The 19,104-nt window shown below is 34.8% G+C and overlaps 1 protein-coding gene across 22 annotated transcripts in view; it reads left to right on the top strand.

The window, feature by feature from the left end:
* The window catches only part of Cdc42bpa (CDC42 binding protein kinase alpha), a 311,232-nt gene that overhangs the window by 68,479 nt on the left and 223,649 nt on the right, over window positions 1–19,104 (top strand). For 20 of the 22 annotated variants that reach the window (XM_040277554.2, XM_040277548.2, XM_040277549.2 and 17 more), the window contains exon 3: window positions 16,953–17,036. In XM_040277554.2, the coding sequence (XP_040133488.1) occupies window positions 16,953–17,036 (84 nt within the window). Of the gene's footprint in view, window positions 1–10,599; window positions 10,758–16,950; window positions 17,037–19,104 lie in introns of all 22 variants that reach the window. The other 2 variants (XM_040277551.2, XM_078022928.1) reach the window with 2 other exon arrangements.

Below are 19,104 nucleotides of genomic sequence, written 5' to 3'. Positions count from 1 at the left end.
GAGGAACTAACACCAATACTTTTCAAACTATTTCAGGAAATAGAAAAAGAGGGAGAACTTCCAAATACATTCTATGAGGCCAACATCACCCTGATGCCCAAACCAAAGACACTTCAAAGAAAGAAAACTACAGACCAATATCTCTAATGAACCTAGATGCAAAAATCCTCAATAAAATTTTGGCGAATCGGATTCAAAAACATATCAAAAAAATTATACACCATGATCAAGTAGGATTCATCCCTGGGATGCAAAGCTGGTTCAATATATGGAAATCAATAAATGTTATTCACCACATCAATAGACTTAAAAATAAGAACCATATGATCATCTCGATAGATGCAGAAAAAGCATTTTACAAAGTACAGCATCCCTTTATGTTTAAAACTCTAGAAAAATTAGGGATAACTGGAACATACCTCAACATTGTAAAAGCAATCTACAATAAGCCATAGGCCAGCATCATTCTGAATGGAGAAAAATTGAAGGCATTCCCTCTAAGATCTGGTACAAGACAGGGATGCCCTCTCTCACCACTTCTGTTCAACATAGTCCTCGAAAGACTGGCCAGAGCAATTAGACGAAAGAAATTAAAGGCATAAAAATAGGAAAAGAAGAACTTAAATTATCACTATTTGCAGATGACATGATTCTATACCTAGCAGACCCAAAAGGGTCTACAAAGAAACTATTAGAGCTAATAAATGAATTCAGCAAAGTGGCATAAATCAATTGCATTCCTGTATATCAGCCACAAATCCTCTGAAACGGAAATGAGGACAACTACTTCATTCACAATATCCCCCCCAAAAATAAAATACTTGGGAATCAACCTAACAAAAGCGGTGAAAGACTTATACAATGAAAACTACAGAACCCTAAAGAGAGATATTAAAGAAGACCTTAGTAGATGGAAAAATATACCCTGTTCATGGATAGGCAGAACTAACATCATCAAAATGGCGATATTACCAAATGTCCTCTATAAGTTCAATGCAATGCCAATCAAAATCCCAACAGCATTTCTTGTAGAAATAGATAAAAGAATCATGAAATTCATGTGGAATAATAAAAGACCCAGAATAGCAAAAACAATGCTAAGCAGGAAGTGTGAATCAGGCGGTACAGCGATACCAGACTTCAAACTATACTACAGAGCAATAGTAACAAAAACAGCATGGTACTGGTACCAAAACAGGTGGGTGGACCAATGGTACAGAATCGAGGACACAGTAACCAATCCACAAAACTACAACTATCTTATATTTGATAAAGGGGCTAAAAGCATGCAGTGGAGGAAGGATAGCATCTTCAACAAATGGTGCTGGGAAAACTGGAAATCCATTTGCATCAAAATGAATCTGAATCCCTTTCTCTCGCCATGCACAAAAGTTAACTCAAAATGGATCAAGGAGCTTGATATTAAATCAGAGACACGGCGTCTGATAGAAGAAAAAGTTGGGTATGATCTACATACTGTGGGGTCAGGCTCCAAATTCCTCAATAGGACACCCATAGCGCAAGAGTTAACAACTAGAATCAACAAATGGGACTTACTCAAACTAAAAAGTTTTTTCTTAGCAAAAGAAACAATAAGAGAGATAAATAGGGAGCCTACAGCCTGGGAACAAATCTTTACTCCACACACTTCAGATAGAGCCCTAATATCCAGAGTATACAAAGAACTCAAAGAATTAGACAATAAGATAACAAATAACCCAATCAATAAATGGGCCAAGGACCTGAACAGACACTTCTCAGAGGAGGACATACAATCAATCAATAAGTACATGAAAAAATGCTCACCATCGCTAGCAGGCAGAGAAATGCAAATCAAAACCACCCTAAGATACCATCTCACTCCAGTAAGATTGGCAGCCATCATGAAGTCCAACAACAACAAGTGCTGGATAGGATGCGGGGAAAAGGGTACACTTGTTCATTGTTGGTGGGACTGCAAATTGGTGCAGCCAATTTGGAAAGCAGTATGGAGATTTCTTGGAAAGCTGGGAATGGAACCACCATTTGACCCAGCTATTTCCCTTCTCGGTCTATTCCCTAAAGACCTAATAAGCGTATGCTACAGGGACACTGCTACATAGTCCAACAAGCCTGTCCCTTGCTTCAAATGACAGTAGCATTTTGGGATCCCTAGAACTTATGACCAACTGGCTATAAATCAAAGCTCCTTTAACCCCCTCCTGGGTTTCAGTGAATTTTCTAAAGCAGCCAACAGATCTCAAGGTAACACTATTGAATGTTTACTGGCTTTTTAGGATATGTATGAAGAGATGTGTGTGAGGGTTTTATAGGAAAAAGGCATGGAGTTTCCATAAGCATCTCTCCAGAGGTGCCATCTTCTTTCATGTGCTTTTTTTTTTTTTTTTTTTTTTGGTACCAGGAAGTGAACCCAGGGGCACTTTACCACTGAGCATAATAAAAATATATTTTATTTAGAGAGAGGGTCTTGCTAAGTTGCTGAGTCTGGCTTTGAATTTGTGATCCTTTTGTTTCCATAGTCACTGGGATTACAGACATGTGCCACTGTATCTTTTTCTGTCTGGGTTTTTATGGAAACTTCCTTACTTAGGCATAATTGATTAGATCATTGGTCACTGGTGATCAATTTAATCTCCAGCCCTCTTCCCCTCCTTGGAGCTTGGGAGGTGGCTCAATGTAGTAAGTAAGTTGTGCTATTAACATAAACAGAATGTATTTGTGTCTTTCCACAATGTCAGAATTTATTGAATAACAATGAATTCACAAGCTGCTTAACTTTCATCCATTTCAGTTCACTGATAAGTACTCATAGGTCACTCAGTAAGCCTAAGTCAGGCAATCACAAGTTCTTTTATTCCAGTCTTTTTTCTTTGCTATAAGGAATAAACATGATGTAAATATTTGAATACTTTTTTACAAGTGTTTGTAGAACTATTTTTTTTCCCCTTTTGATAAATACCTAGGAATGAAACTATGCTAAATGATAATGTTACTGAAAACTCAGTCCTTATCCCTAGTGTCAGTCCAGTAACATGGACATAGTTTTGAGAAAAAGGAAAAAGAAGTTTTATTGCCTTTCTAGCAGAGGACCACAGGGGTTTGTAAAGAGTTGATTATTCAAAGGCTACATTCCAGGTGTTCTTTGGGAGTTAAAATTAACTTGTTAATTTGGGAGATGGTCATTTCTTAGATCTTCTGGTGCCATTCCCAACTTGAATTACTTTCTTCCTGTGTGGGTGGGAAGGGAAGTGGCAGTGTGCAAAAGGGACAAAGTATGGGGGAATAGAAAGGAATCTGTGACCTACATGAGAAACATAGAGGACATCAGATCACAGCTCTTTCTAGACTTAAGTTATGACCTCAGAGGTATGACCCTCATGGTTTGAGCATGGTTTCAGTAGACATCTCCATGATAATATTCCATTGGTGTGATTGCACACCTGTTCAGAAATGGTTTCCATATCTCCAGATTCCCAGGAATTGCTGCAGGAACTCTATCAATGATGTCTTTAAAAAAAAAAATATATATATATATATATATATATATATATATATACAAATTGTAGATGGACACAATACCTTTATTTTGTTTCATTTTTATGTGGTGCCAGGATTGAACCCAGTACCTCACGCATGCTTGGTAAGTGCTCTACCAGTGAGCCACAACCCCAGCCCCAATGATGTTTTTTTAATTTAATAGTTAGGCAGTTTGGCCACTATTCCCATATATTTAAGCAGACCCTTTTTTCTTAGCAAACTATAATCCCTTAGGCAATTTGGGCCTGTCCAGGGAATCAGCCCATTTACATAGTTCATGTTGGCACGATGGAGGCCAAACAGTTTATTTGTAGGAGTATAAATAGGGCCTGGTTGGGCTGGTAGTCAGCACCATCAATAGAAAAGGTGGCCAGAGGTACCTTTGGGAAATGGATCTTGGATTTACTGAAATTTGACATACTGTATAATTTTTATGGAACTTTTGATTTTGATTATGACATGGTTGCTTATACACGCTTTTCTGCTGAAAAGAATTAGAAAACCTTGATTAAAATACAAATTCATTTGGGCTGGTATTGTGGCTTAGAGGAAAGAGCGCTCGCCTAGCATGTGTGAGGCACTGGGTTCTATCCTCAGCACTACATAAATATAAAATAAAGGTATTGTGTCCACCTACAACTAAAAAACAAATGTTTTAAAAAATACAAATTCATTTATTTGAAGACATAAGAGCTATGAATTAGTAATAAGTGAAGGAACAAAGAATTGTAGAATTAAGTCTATTAAGAAGTGAACCCCCCACACCCAGCTCTGCCATTCTCTTGGAGGCAGTTGACATTAATTAGGCAGTGGCAAGAAGCTAAAATCTTGCAGTGAAAACAAAAAGTAGAATTTAGGTTTCAGTAAAGAGAAGGACTCTGTTGAATATCCCTGGGATTTCTGAAGGGCTGTATTTGTTCTTTATGTGTAAGGACAAATGGAAATGGGCCAGCCCTCATAAGACTAAAACTCAGCTCTAATCAAATCAATTCCAGATTGGATTAAGGTGATTTTACTGTACCCTAGAAATTAAACACACAGTGATTTAAATTAAAATTTGATAGTTTTCACAGACATAGCAAACTTAAGAGATGATTAGTAGACTGGAAAATAGGTTAGTAGAAAATAGCCAGACTAAAGCCTAGATGGACAGAAAATAAGTGGATGGAAATTTTTAAAAGTTGATTCATATTAGATATAGTGAAAAATTAACTTGGTTGTATTTATAGTTCTAGAAGAGAGATGAAGGGAGAATGTGACATAAAATTTGAGGAGATAATGGTTGAGATTTTTCAAAGATAATTAAAAAATAAATCTATGTATAAATTTGTGGGGCTCTATAGCTCATGACAGGATAAATATGAACATTATATCCAGGCACATCATCATAAAATTTTTGAATATCAAGGGTAGAGAAACTTTAATAATATCTATAGGAAAAAAGAACAAGTAATTTTAAAAAAGCAATGAGAAATCAATTTACTTCTCACCAGAAGTGATGAAATTTGAAGATAATGGAAAATGGTATCTTAAAAGTGCTGATACTGGGGCTGGGGATGTGGCTCAAGCGGTAGCGCGCTCGCCTGGCGTGCGTGCGGCCCGGGTTCGATCCTCAGCACCACATACAAACAAAGATGTTGTGTCCGCCGAAAACTAAAAAATAAATATTAAAAATTCTCTCTCTCCTCTCTCTCTCTCTCTCTCTCTCTCTCTCTCTCTCTCTCTCTCTCTCTCAAAAAAAAAAAAAGTGCTGATAGTAGTGCTGGTGGTATAGCTTACTGATAGTACGTATTCTTATCATATACAAAGAAACACCCAAAAAACTTAAGAAAAAGAAAACTTACCAAGATATATATACACATACACACATGTATATGTAAATGTACACATGTATGCCTACATATATATTTAAACTTTCTAGTTAATTGCTCTTACATTTGTGTATTACTTTTATTCTGCTATAAAATTTGGGCTGTGATTTCTCCATTAGACACTTCTTTGTCTAACCCTATTGTGTTCATCCTAGATTCCATGAATTCTTTAAAATACTGTATCTTAACCAGCTGATGTTGGTCTTATTATTTTTCTTAGTTATGATGGCTTATGCCTTTAAAACTTGTATTTTTATGCCATCTCATGAGCTTGAGGGTGAGAAGAAGATAAAGAAGATTCTTAACTTACCATCTCAAAACGGTCTCTAAATACTAACTTAAGAAGAAGAAAACATCAAAAGTCAGTTTTCCTGGTTCTTCAGTAATTATTACTTTTTGGCTGTCTTTCACAGCTGAGGTTCTTTAATGTTTACATCTTTTGAGAACCCCGATTCCTTCCTGGTTCTGACTCTATATAATGTCATCATTCATAAATGTCTTCAGTTCTTGTGTCTCAAATCTTTTGATACTTTGGATTTCTGGGCTATCCTTTTATCCTGTTAGAGTCTGATGAGGTGAGGTTCAAATTACTCGCATCCCTTTGCCTCTGGATTTTTAAATAGTATGTTGGAACCAGAACAAGTTCAAAGATACCAGGATCTTCTGTTAAAAAGGGAGGGGCCCAGCCTATAATCCCAGTGGCTTGGGAGGCTGAGACAGCCTCAGCAACTGCAAGGCACAGTTACTCACTAAGCAACTCAGTGAGACCCTGGTCTCTAAATAAAATACAAAATAGGGCTGGGGATGTGGATCAGTGGTCGAGTACCCCTGAGATCAGTCCCGGTACCAAAAAAAAAGGGGGGGGGCGGGGGACTTGAATTTAAGGCCAATCTGGAGATGTCCAACTACTTTTTTCCAGATGCAAACCTTGGTTCTCAACTTTGGATCTCAAAGTATATGTATCCAGATAGTAGAATTGAGGTTTTAGCAAGCCTTACACACCTACTTGGTAGTGTAGTAGAACAGAGTGATGTTGAAATAGGGGCTTTCAGTTCAGTTTCCTGAAGGCATGTCTTGAGTCCTTATCCATATGAATTTGTCATGTGAGCAGAAGTGAAAGGGAATTCCTAACTTTTGTTTTCCTTATTTGCCTCTTGATGCTAAGCCTTTCCTGCTTTTGAGGAAGAATTTTCCCACCCCCTTCTAAATTGAAGTTTGAGAAGAAAAAGGTGGCAACATTAAAAATAATAATAATAAAAAAAGCAAAGTGACTTTGTCTGAGCTCTGATGTCTTTTGACACAAGTTTTCAAATACTTTGAAATGACTAATGCATTGTATTTAAGGCCCCTACTTGACAAAATATATTTGTCATCACCTCTTTCTTCATTAAAATAATTTCCTATTTGGATATGAAGAGTCAATGTCAGGAATTAGTGAATCCATGGAAGAACTGAATAAAAGACAAAAGGATGAATGAGTTTATACACATGGGAATAAAGATATCAGACACTTTTATATATTGGGGAAGATGAGAATACCTAAAAACTTCTTCCTAGTATTTGTTAAATTTCTTTTTCTTTTTTTTTTTAAAGAGAGAGTGAGAGAGGGGGAGAGAGAGAATTTTTTAATATTTATTTTTTAGTTATGGCGGACACAACATCTTTGTTTTGTATGTGGTGCTGAGGATCGAACCCAGGCCGCACGCATGCCAGGTGAGCGCGCTACCGCTTGAGCCACACCCCCAACCCCTAAATTTCTTATTTGAGTTTAATGTTTGTCTTTACCAGTAGACTGTAATCTCTGCAAGGGCAGAGAGTGACTTTCTCCATTATATTTAGTACTTACTGTACTTTTTCCTGTTGAGTATTAAATAGATAGGAAAAATAAGTTCTTTTTTTTTTATACCATCATATTTGCTAATGAAAGTAATTCTTATTAAACATCCACTATAATTCTGTTATATTCCATGCCCTTGTTTAGGTTTGCGGTCTACTCAGCAAGAGAGAGGTTCATAGCATTAGTACCTACTTCCACAATTTTGGGGGAATTTTTCCAATTTTGTTTTTACTCATAGGTAATAAAATTGGAATAGTTTTGTAAATATCTAATGAGGTTTCTTTACCATTTTATCTTTTTATTGTATATTAAAATGTTTCTTTGTAAACCTGATTTTTAAATAATAATTATTAATTTTTAGTTATAGTTGGATGCAATACCTCTACTTTATTTATTTTTATGTGGTGCTGAGAAACAAACTCAGGGCTTTGCACATGCTAGGCGAGCGCTCTACTGCTGAGCCGCAACCCCAGCCCCTGTAAACCTGATTTTTATGGCTGTATACAAAGCACATTATGTGGATGTTCCATAGTTCCATTTCTGGGTTGTTAAACAATACATGCTCCATGAATATAATGATTTCCCCTCCATCAGCATTCTGCAATTCCCCAGCATCTACAACGATGTCTTGTACACAGTGGGTGTTCAGTATGTGTTTGTAGAATGAAAGAACAAAGTATATAGGTTTTTCTTTTTTTCCCCCAGTATCATAAATGCCCTCCATAGTGTTTTTGTACATAATGCTTTCACTGCATTTCAAATGTTTTTCTAAGAATAAGTTTCCCAAAAGAGGATTTGTTGGTTTAAAGAACATAGAAAAGATTATGTGATTTTAGATGAGTCTTCTAATCCAAAAGTGTTGTATTTATTTTTCTTTATACTTTAATTTTATAAATTTTCTATAATATATTCTATTAGAACCAAGAATTACCTTTTCTTTTAAGTGTATTTCTTTTTGTTTGGGTGCTCTTGTGACTGACCGGAAGATAGGGTTTTTGTTGATGATAAAAGAGAATTAGAAAGTTACTTGGGCAAAGTAGTGAATGACCTGGTATTGCTATGCTGAGGAACATTATTCCAATTTTATAGTAGCTGGAATTCTATTAAATACTAAAAAAGCAGAGAAATGATAGATAAAATTGATGATAGTCTTGAGGAAGGGTTGAATAGAGAAGAAAACAAAGACAAGTTCTGTATTTCTCACTCTCTAGTTCCCTTTATCTAATCAGACACCAACTTTTATGTGTTAAGGATTCCTTGAATTTCTTCCTCTCTTCCCCAGTTACGTATGTCAGGAATGAGTTAAAGATAGAATTCATAGATCAGTGATCTCTAGATTGAGTAAATGAATTTGGTATATATGTTTTTGGCTTGTTAAATTGAAGACAATTGTGAATATTCTAGAAAGAGGACTAGAAATCAACTAGAAAGATAGGTCTAAGAAATAAGGAGTTAGAAATTGTCAGCATAGAGGTATTAGTTGAGGCTTTTGGAACAGATAATACATGTCAGGAAGGGAAGAGACATTAACAGGTGATGCAGAGATCCTTGGGGAAACAATATTTAACAGTTTTCAGAAAAAGAAAAACTAGGAAATGATTCCCTTCAGTGTCCAATAGTGAAGAGTGGTTGAAGCAACCAGAATAGTATATTTTATTTGGAACTTAGAAGTTCATTATTGGTCTTTGAAAGAATAATTTCAGTCTAATGAAGTGAAATACAAACTAGATTGAATAAAGTGATACAGAAACTAGATTGAAAGAGATTGAGAAGAAAATAAATGTGAGCAAGTAGAATAAGTAAGGGTATACTGCTTGTTGAAAATGTGCTCTATGGAGAAATGATATATGGAAAAGGGATATAAGTTCCCTAAGGAAAGGTGGAATGTTGTTAAAGTTTTTGTTTATTTCTTATTTATTGGAATTCTATTAAAAACTAAGTTTTGTTCATGGGTGGAGAAGGGTCTCAGAAAAGTTTTTCAGTTAATATCCAGGAATCAGGAGAAAGGGGGATTGAAGTCAGGAAAGAAGTCTTGGATCCAACAGGGACAAAAAGGGAAAGAAGAGGAGAGTCTTGGGATCAAAATCTGAAATGATACTGTTAACTTTGAAAAGTGGTAGATACTGTTAACTTTGAAAAGTGGTAGGGATACCTCTTCCTGGGGTTCAAAAGAGAAAGAGATAAGGATAAATGGAAATATAGAAACATTTAAAAATGGCATGGGGGAATGTGAAGGATTTATTAGCTATGAAGTAGGCCACCTGGTCATTGTCTGAAGAAGAGTGGAGAGGACAGGTATGATATCAAGGTGACACAGGGCATTTTAGAAGATTGGCAAAAGTCTGTTGAGAATGACAAAGAATAAATGGTGAGACTACACAGTTTGCTTTGAAGGCTCAACTGAGATTGAACTATGGAAAAAAAGGAAGCAATGCTAAAAATCCTTACAGAATATAATTCATAAAAGGGACTGGAGAAAAAAACAAAAGGATAGGGCACTGGAGAATTACAGTTACTCATTAGGTTAAGTGAGGCAGATAGTTAGGATGGCCAGGTTTGCTCTTCAGTGATGATGCTTGAAAGAATGGGGTGCAAAGCTGGGGAGTTAGCAGCAGCAGACAGTCCAGAAGTCAGTTGAGTAGGACTAAGTCCTGCCTGGTCACAGGTCAGTGTCAGTTAGACCTCAGGAGTCATTTCATAGTACTTAATGCATGACTGATAAAAGGTATCTTTTTTCTTTTTATTGGGTATCTTCTTGCTGTGTATGGATATTAATTTGCATATGTAAAAAGCAACAGATTGCTTATAGTCTACTCTGTTATTTTAAGACAGTTAATTTTGTATATAAAAGTAGTACTGGCTGGATTTTGAGCTTTAGTGCTTATTCAATCCTGATAAAAACATCTCTGCTGAGCTTACATACCCTGTGGTGTTTATCAACTAATAGTTTTAGAAATGTTAAGACCCTAAACAGATAGTGATTTCCTCCAGGTACTTGCATTCTACCAGGAATTTGTAAACAGGTTTTTAGGCCCAGTGGATAGGCTTCCTTTTGCATGGATATTGGATAGAAACATTTCTTTCAACTGTGCTTTTACAAAACAAAACAACAACAACAAAAAACAAAACAACAAAAAAAACCCGAAAAAAACAAAAAAACCCAAAAAACCAAACCATGAAAACACATGCATAGTATATGTAACTCCTACAAGAAATGCATAAATCACGGGAAACAATTAGGAGCAAGACATAATTGAAATTCAGCATCTCTGTGACTTAAGAACCTTCTCTCTACAACTCAGTTGTTGTCAGTTACTGCTTAACTTAACGCTGGGTTTTCCTTTTTGCTTTCAGGAAAACCTTTAACTTACGCCCTGGGTGTTACCTGTCCACAGTTTCCTGGTGGCTCACCGCTTCTGCCTGCTCCAGCCTTGCTCCGGCAGCTTCAAGGCTTCTGGGCTTCAGAGCTTGTTGTGAAAGCTTGCTGCTTTGGCCTGCTACCCCTGCTTCAGGTGTCAAAAGCTTTTAATTAGCCTGCTTCCTCTCATTACTATAACTAGGCCCTAATATGTCTGCATAATCTAGTAGTAGGGTCTGAAAAGACATTTATTTAGGCATTTATTATTTAAAAACTCTTTTACTCTGGCTCTCCTGGGATTCATGAGAAAGTAAAAGAAGTTTGAAGTTATAGTGCATGATTCACCTTTGATGGTGCAGGTTGTTAGTCCATAAAGGCACACAGGTGTGGGCATATTATATTTTTATAGTCATTGTTTCAAATAGTTGATGTCTGTGCTGTACCAAATTTTAAGTTTTGACTATTGCTCCTAATACCTCTGACTGTTCAGTAAATTCTTTGTGGTATTTTTCGTTTCATGTTAAAGAGACTTATTTTTCCCCCATTTTTTGATAAAAATTTTGAACAGAAATTGATCACTCATAGAATAGTTTTTAAAAATACAGAACAATGATTTCCACAAATACTACAATCCCCATTAAAATGTCAGAAGGTATCAAAATTGTAGACATAACGAATGGGAAGAATTCTCAGTACCTATAGAACTGTTCATTATGACTATTTATAGTTGTAAGTTTTTTTTGTCTGTAACTATTCTTTATGATTATATTTACAGTTGAAAAGAACATGAGTTCTGTAATCAGATAACCAGGATACATATCCTGGTGGTATTGCTTATTAATTATATGACTATAAGTAATTTAAATTCTCTAAACTTAGTTTACTAATTTCTTAAGTGGGAATTTTAGAACCTACTCTAGATTGGTGTAAGGATTAAATGAGGTTGCACATGTAATTTCTTGACCCAGTATCATATGCAGAGTAAGCTTTCCAAAAATAAAAGTTAGTTTTGTTATTTTGTTATTATTAATGGAAAATGATGATAGATGTTAAACAGGAGAGATACAAGGGAGACAATGATGTAAAACATTAAATGGTTAACAGTAATAAACAAAGATAATAAGGGCTAACTTGTAAAGTTGAGACTTTGAATGTCTGTTAAGAAGTAGCATGAACTGGAATAATCTGATACCTTCATAAATCACCATATACACAGTTGTATCTCTTTTACCCTAGTGACTTGTTTTGAGTTTTGGTATTGGTGTAGTAGTATACTTGCAGTTGAGAATATTGGTGTCTTATAGCTTTTTATGTATATGCACCCACAAAGATTAAAAACAATTCATTTATCCAACAAATGTTTATTGAGTACCTATTGATTCTCAGACACTAGGCATGTACTAGTGAACAAATGAGATAAAAATCCCTGTTCAGTGAATAAACAATAAACAATAAACACAGTATGTGAATACATAGTTCATTAATAGTGATAAAGAAGTAAGGGGGAAAAGGAAGCAAAGAAAAGGGATAGAAACTGTCAAGGGGTCATTTCAGTGTGGGAATGAGAGGACAGGCCATGTGTCTCTGTGGAAATAGAATTTTCCAGACCTAAGAGCTTGAGGTAGGATTGAGTAAAGTGACTATTTTGATTGGAGTAGATAAATTAGAGGGTGAGTAATATGAGGTCAGAGAGATTGGAAGGCCCAAACATGTTGGCCTTATAGGTTATAGTAAGGACTTTGACTTTGACTTGGAGGGAGATGGGAAACCACTGGAAGTTTGGGAGCAGGAGATTTTAACAGGATCTGTGGCTTCAGGATTGGTAATAAATTGTGGGGGGTTAGGGCAGAAGTAGAGAGGTAGGACAATTCAGGCAAGATATGATGATAGTTTGGAATGGGACAGAACAGAGAAGGTATGGTGAATTTGGATGTGAAAGACAGACTAGATTTGCAGAACTCCATGGCAACTATTTCTGTATATTGAAATCCTATTAGAGTAGTATGATCATTCTTAAGTTATAGTTTGTAACTATAAATGATGATACTTAAATTGTGTTTAACAACCAATATGCATACATTTGTCAGATACTCATTATTTCTGAAGTGTGTACAGTTTTTCTAGCATCAGATTGCTTTTACTACAAAATGTTTAAAGGCATCTCTAAACATTAATGTTTACAAATATATCTTTATTTTATGTTAACTTTAAAATTTTCTAGTTAATTCTAAATATATTTTTCATTTTGATCATATTAAATTAGAAAGGACATTTTTTTTCCTCCCTTTTTGTAACACAAGGGATTGAACTCTGGGCCTAGTGCATGCTGGGCATCCACTCCACCACCCAAATATGTCTCTTGCCTTAAAGAAGGACATTTTAACATCCTTCCCTCTTACATGTCAGTTAGCCATGGTTTTTGAAAATATAGGACCTAAAGTTAGAGTTCTAAGAGAATCATCTTTTTCTTGGTTTTCTTCTGCTGAAATGAATGTGAAAATGTTTATAGTGTTAAAGGAGAAAAGCAAGATCAGTATTGTTTTATCACCTTGTAAATGTAATAATCATTTTTCATCATGTTATCTATTTGATAATTCAAGACTTTTATTTCTATATTGTTATTTTTCCACACCCATACACTTCATTCCAGAAAATTTTTTAGGTAGCTCATAAAATTGTTCTGAGATGGTTTTGCAAATATTTTTCGATATGTATATATGCAGCAGCCTGACATTCTTGATTACCACATAGATGTGTAGAATGTGGCTTATGTTGGCCTTTATAAGTCATACTACAAAACCTCCATAATTAGTGGTTATTTCATGAGGTGTGGTATTCCATCCTATCCCATTCCATGATTCACATTTTGCATATTTCATACAGAAGATACAGAAAGGGAAATAGAAATCATTTCTCCTAGAAATAGCTGATCATCTAATATATTTTGGTGCTTATATTTCTCTCTCTCTCTCTCTCTCTCTCTCTCTCTCTTTCTGTATATATATGAATGACATAGAAATTGATGGTATCTATTTTGTGTGTATGTAGAAAACCAAGTCACAGTCTGCTAACTTTAGCAAACTTCTTTCTTACATATAACATTGTGAGGTTTTCCCTGTCAGATACTGTTCTTCAATAATTTTCTTCAAGCATATGAATAATTTTCTACTCTTCTATGACATTTAGTCAGTTTCTTCTTATAGAATGTTTAAGGTGGTCCATTTTTACTATTGAAAACCACACTATGGTGAATTATTGTGGCCTTTTATTTGTATGTAAATATTTTAAATTCAGGGAATTTTGGCTTATATTTCTATGTATATGTATGTTCTATAGGTATAAAATCATGGAAAGTTCAGTTGAAAAGATGGAAGTTTTTTTTTTTTTCTTCTTCATATGCCATGGGACAGGTATACTGTTTGCCACATGCTTAGCACAGTGCTGACACATAATAGCTAATATTCACTGAACACTTAATGAAATACCAGACCCTGTGGTAAGTCCTTTGTGCTCATATTGATGATTTTAGTCTTTACTACAGTTATATAAAGTATGTATTGTTATTAACCTCATTATATTGACCCCAAAACCGAAGTTTTGAAAGGTTACATTTTTTTGCCCAGATATATACAGTTAATGACAAAATTAGAACTCAAACCCTGTTTGAGTCTGGCTAAGTTCATGCTGCCGCACCCCTCTAAACAGATGCAATAAATTCTAGCTAAATTTTTGTATGTTCAATAAATGCTAAGTGTCATCATCATTATTCCTACTGCACAGATGTATAACCCAGACATTGTTTTGGTTCCAGTATTTTTTGGATTTTGGAAAGATAATTTAGTTCATGTAATCATGTATGTTTTATGTAACATTCTCTTACAGTTTGGAGCAGTATTCCATTAGCAAATATATTCATGTTTCTTCAGTGAAGCATGTTTTTCTTTATATTAAATGAGATAAAAAGTAAAAGATATTAATAGCCTAATGTCACCACATGCTACCAAATGAGTTATGAAAAACTTTTAGAATTATGCTTAAGGGATTGTGGATTTATTTAAAAGTCTTAGTGTATGTGTAGCATTTCAACACTCCTTATGTTAGTGGGTACTGCTACTACCAGTGTTATCATTGATATTGCCTTTGGGTTCTTATTTACTCATATACATAGAAAACTGGTGAATTATGTAGGATTAAGAGTACTTTTTCTCAGGTCATGACACAAAGAGGGGAAGGTACCTAAGTGTTGGAACCTTCTGACCTTTCTTCCCTACATCTGAGTAAAGGGCTTATGTGATAGCCTTTCACATCTAGTTTTCTGACTTAACTATAGGCTTGTCTAGTTTAATGCTTCTGTCCTGTCCATGTGCACTCTCAATTGTGCAACATGGATTTCAGAGTCTATGGAATAGCTCACCTTGTGTTTTCACCCTTTCAGAGATTTTAGTAAGACAGTGCTATAAGTTTTTTCTTGCTTGTTATGTGTGAAGTGTGAACCTTTTGGGAGAACAATTTAACTGACCCATCATTTCTTCCAATAAGACCAGGTAGGACTAAAGACTCAAGTGATTGTATTTAAAATTGAAATACTTCCTCTTTTTCCCTCCCAGCATCTCAATTGAAAAACTGATTATAGTCATCATACTTTTAAAAACAATAACCAGGAAATGTTCATTGTTATGCACTGATTTTAATCCTATCATATAAACTACTTTTATTGCAATCAGATTCAAATAAATTTATTAAATGCTCTTGATGTGCATAATTGCTATTGAGATGATGATGATGATGATGATTATTTTTGGTTGTTCTGGATATTGAACCTAGGGCCTTGTGCATGCAAGGCAATCACTCTATGATCTGAGCTATATCCCCAGACCAAGATTAATTTTTAAAAAGTTTTTCAGCTTGGATTTCAATCTGTTACCTATACTTGAAAATATCCCTTTGAACTGTTTAAAGATCTCTGTATATGTTATTCTCTTCCGCATATTATTGTAGTATGTTAGCTTCCCACTACTGCAACAAAATACTTAAGATAATCAACTTACAAAGAGAAAAAGGTTTGTTGGGATTCATGGTTTTGGAGATTTCAGTCCATGATCAATAGGCTCTTTTGCTTTGGGGTCTATGTGGCAGCACATCATAGTGGGAAGCTCCTGGCAGAGTAAAACTGCTTACCTCATGGCTGGGACTTGAAAGGAGAGGTAAATGAGGCGAATGGATTTCCACAAAGCCCTTTGAAGGCAAGTCCCAACAACTTAAAGACCTCCAACTAGTACCCACCTCTTTAAAATTTTCACACTCTCCACAAATACTATGCTGAGGACCAAACCTTTACCAAATGGACCTTTGGAAGACAATTAAGATCCAAACACAGCAGGTATTATTTGTCTTCCTCACTCCTGCCTTTCAATAATTGAAAACATTGTCACTTAATATTTATCTTCCTTTTCTGTAGTTTAGCCTTAGCCCCATAACAAATCCAACAGATTTGAAGGACCTTTAGAAATTGTCAAACTGAAACAGAAAGATAGAAACAAACGTAACCAGTTTATTAAGTATGATAATGGGGTCCTATTTATTTGTATTTGGGAATTTTTTGATCTGTAGGTGAAATATAAGGTACAGAAATATCTGTTTGCTTTTTGTGTTATTATTCGAATGGATGTGTAGAGTCTATAGTTTATAGACTATATAGACTGTTAGTCTTAATTGCTGTTGGAGGGGGAGAGGGAGAGGGAGATGGGGGGAGAGAGAGAGAGAGAGAGAGAGAGAGAGAGAGTGTGTGTGTGTGTGTGTGTGTGTGTGTGTGTGTGTGCGCGCGCGTGTGTGTGGTGTCTGTGGATTGGGGGTTGTGGCGTATGAGTATGTGGAATGAAAAATAGGATCATTTTCAGTATCTTTCATGTTGCTTGATCCCCATAGAACATATTTGTTTTGGCAGCTGGCATACCCTGTAGTATCATGTTGGAATTTGGCATGCGTTATTTAATAAAATCTATTACTTTCATGTTGTACATTTTGGTATATTTCTTAGTAACTGTAGATGTTGAGTTTAACTTCCAGGGCAGAAAATTTGGAAAGGAATATATAATATATAATAACTAACTGATACAGTGTTCATAAGTACAGTTAATTGGTTTGGCATATGTTCATATGTTCACTAATACACCTTTTTTTTTTTTTACCTGACATTGTTTAATTTAGGATTTTAGATTTGAGCTGCATTAAAATAATTGATAATTGGCATTTATTTTTTTTTACAGAGAGGAAAAAGGAAAATGGATGACTGGAAAGAAGTACTATATATGTCATATTTTAAAAGTTATATTTCCTTTATTTTTTCTAGGTCGCTGTAGTAAAACTAAAAAATGCAGATAAGGTATTTGCCATGAAAATTTTGAATAAATGGGAAATGCTGAAAAGAGCTGAGGTAAGAATCTTAATATAGGGTGTTTTCTCATTTTTACTGTTTTGAATCATGTTGTAGTAAAAATCTTTACACAGTAATTTTGTGAGCTTATCCATAGTGTGAATTCTTAATAACAGTAAAGTTATTAATACATTTTTTCACTAACTATGCTTGTGTGTGTTAAAGAGAAATGTCACAACAGAAGAAAACAGTACATGAGAAGTAGTCATGCTACCCAAGATATATATGCAATGTAAATTTTAAGAAAAAGAAAAGGGAGGGAGAGTATGAAATCTTCTTAATAAGAAATATTGCTACTCCATATTTGCATATACCAAGATTGAAATGATTTTAGGATAAATTTTACATGAAGGGATTTTTCATTTTGTGTGACTTCTAGAACTTATCTACTTCTCAAATTAAACTCCTTGCCACTACAACTCTTCGGCATGGGGTTAGGGGATACATTTAAACCTTTTTTTTTTTTAAGTTGTGGATGGACTTTATTTAGTGCTGAGAATCGAACCCAGCGTCTCACACATGCTAGTCAAGCACTGTACCACTGAGTTACAACTCCAGCCCATTTAAACTTTAATAGCTATTGCTTTAAACAAATTGTCTTCTATAAATGTTGGACCAGAATATCTTTATTTATTTAAATGTGCCGATTTCTTAACAAGCTTGCTAATTATTCATGCTATCATATTCTCTCTTTATTATGTTAAACAACATTTTTACTGACAATTAAGTTAAAATGAAAAAATATTCTATTTGGCTTGATCATCAAACATATGGTAAAATGAGGGGGGGGGCAGATATGTGATGATGCCATGCTGTATAAGATCTAATATTTGGATTTTCTGAAATTTTTAATTTAAAATTCTACTTACTTATTTTTTGAAAATGAAAATTTTGACTTTTCCTTCATCAAATATTAGAGAAATTTTCAGTTATTATCCAGGATTTTTCTGTGGTAATATTTTTAGAGTGAAGAAGTCTTTATTGCTAAAAAAATGAGAAATTAGTGGGTATAGACATCTCTTTTTGACGTGATTTTCAAATATACATGCAATTTTGATGTGCTGTATAAGATTGATAATTTGATGAGACCCAAATATCCAAGATTGATAATTTGATGAGACCCAAATATCCTGTTTTTACAGGAGCGAAATTTAAAAATATTTTGTTTAGTTTTTACAAAAATATAATTGAAGTATACATTATTATAGTTTTAAACTATTTGAATCCTCACAACACATTTATGAACCATAGATTATTCATACATCATGGTTTGGTTAGTACTGATCTAGAACAGAATTTCTCAACAGGGATACTTTTTTGACATTTGGGGCTGGATAAGACTTTGATGAAGAAGCTCACTTATACATTTTAGGTCATTTAACAGCATCCTTGGCCTCTATCCACTAGATGCAAGTAGAATCCTCTCACCCAATTGTCATAACTAACTAGGAGAATGTGATATAGAAGCAAAAGAAGTAGGCTGACTTTTTTACACTTAGACACTCAACACCTGAAGCGTTTGAAGCGTTAGTAAGAATAGTTTTATAGCTAAATATTTGTGGATAAAATCATATGTCTTGGATTTTCTTTAAAAAGTTCATTGTTTCTGAACGTGTGTACTCAGGGAACTGAGGGGTGGTGGTGAGTGAGTGAGTGTATAATGAAACAAGATTCACCAACAAAGTAATTGCCGAAATTGAACCATGGTACATTGGGAAGAAGGGATTGTTGCATTCGTCTTTCTACTCTTGTTATGTTTGAAATTTAGTGTCATGGTTTATTGTATGTTTTTTAATTTTTAAATATTGCTTTTTACTGAACAGTTTAGCATATTTGAAGTTTTATTTAGTTTGAAATCAATCAAATGAAATAATGGTTATTAGAATCTAGCTGGAATGCCTAAAAAATTAAAAAAATTAGTTTTTTCTTTGTAGATGGATATAATATCTTTATTTTATCTATGTATTTTTCTGTTTATGTGGTGCTGAGAATCGAACCCAGTGCCTCAGGTCTGCAAGGCAAGCGCCCTACTACTGAGCCACAGCCCTAGCCCCCTAAAATTTTTTGA

Source organism: Ictidomys tridecemlineatus, chromosome 10, assembly GCF_052094955.1.
Source record: "Ictidomys tridecemlineatus isolate mIctTri1 chromosome 10, mIctTri1.hap1, whole genome shotgun sequence".
Lineage (NCBI taxonomy): Eukaryota > Metazoa > Chordata > Mammalia > Rodentia > Sciuridae > Ictidomys > Ictidomys tridecemlineatus.
Note: the sequence above shows the minus strand (reverse complement) of the source record. Positions and strands in the feature narration are given on the sequence as shown.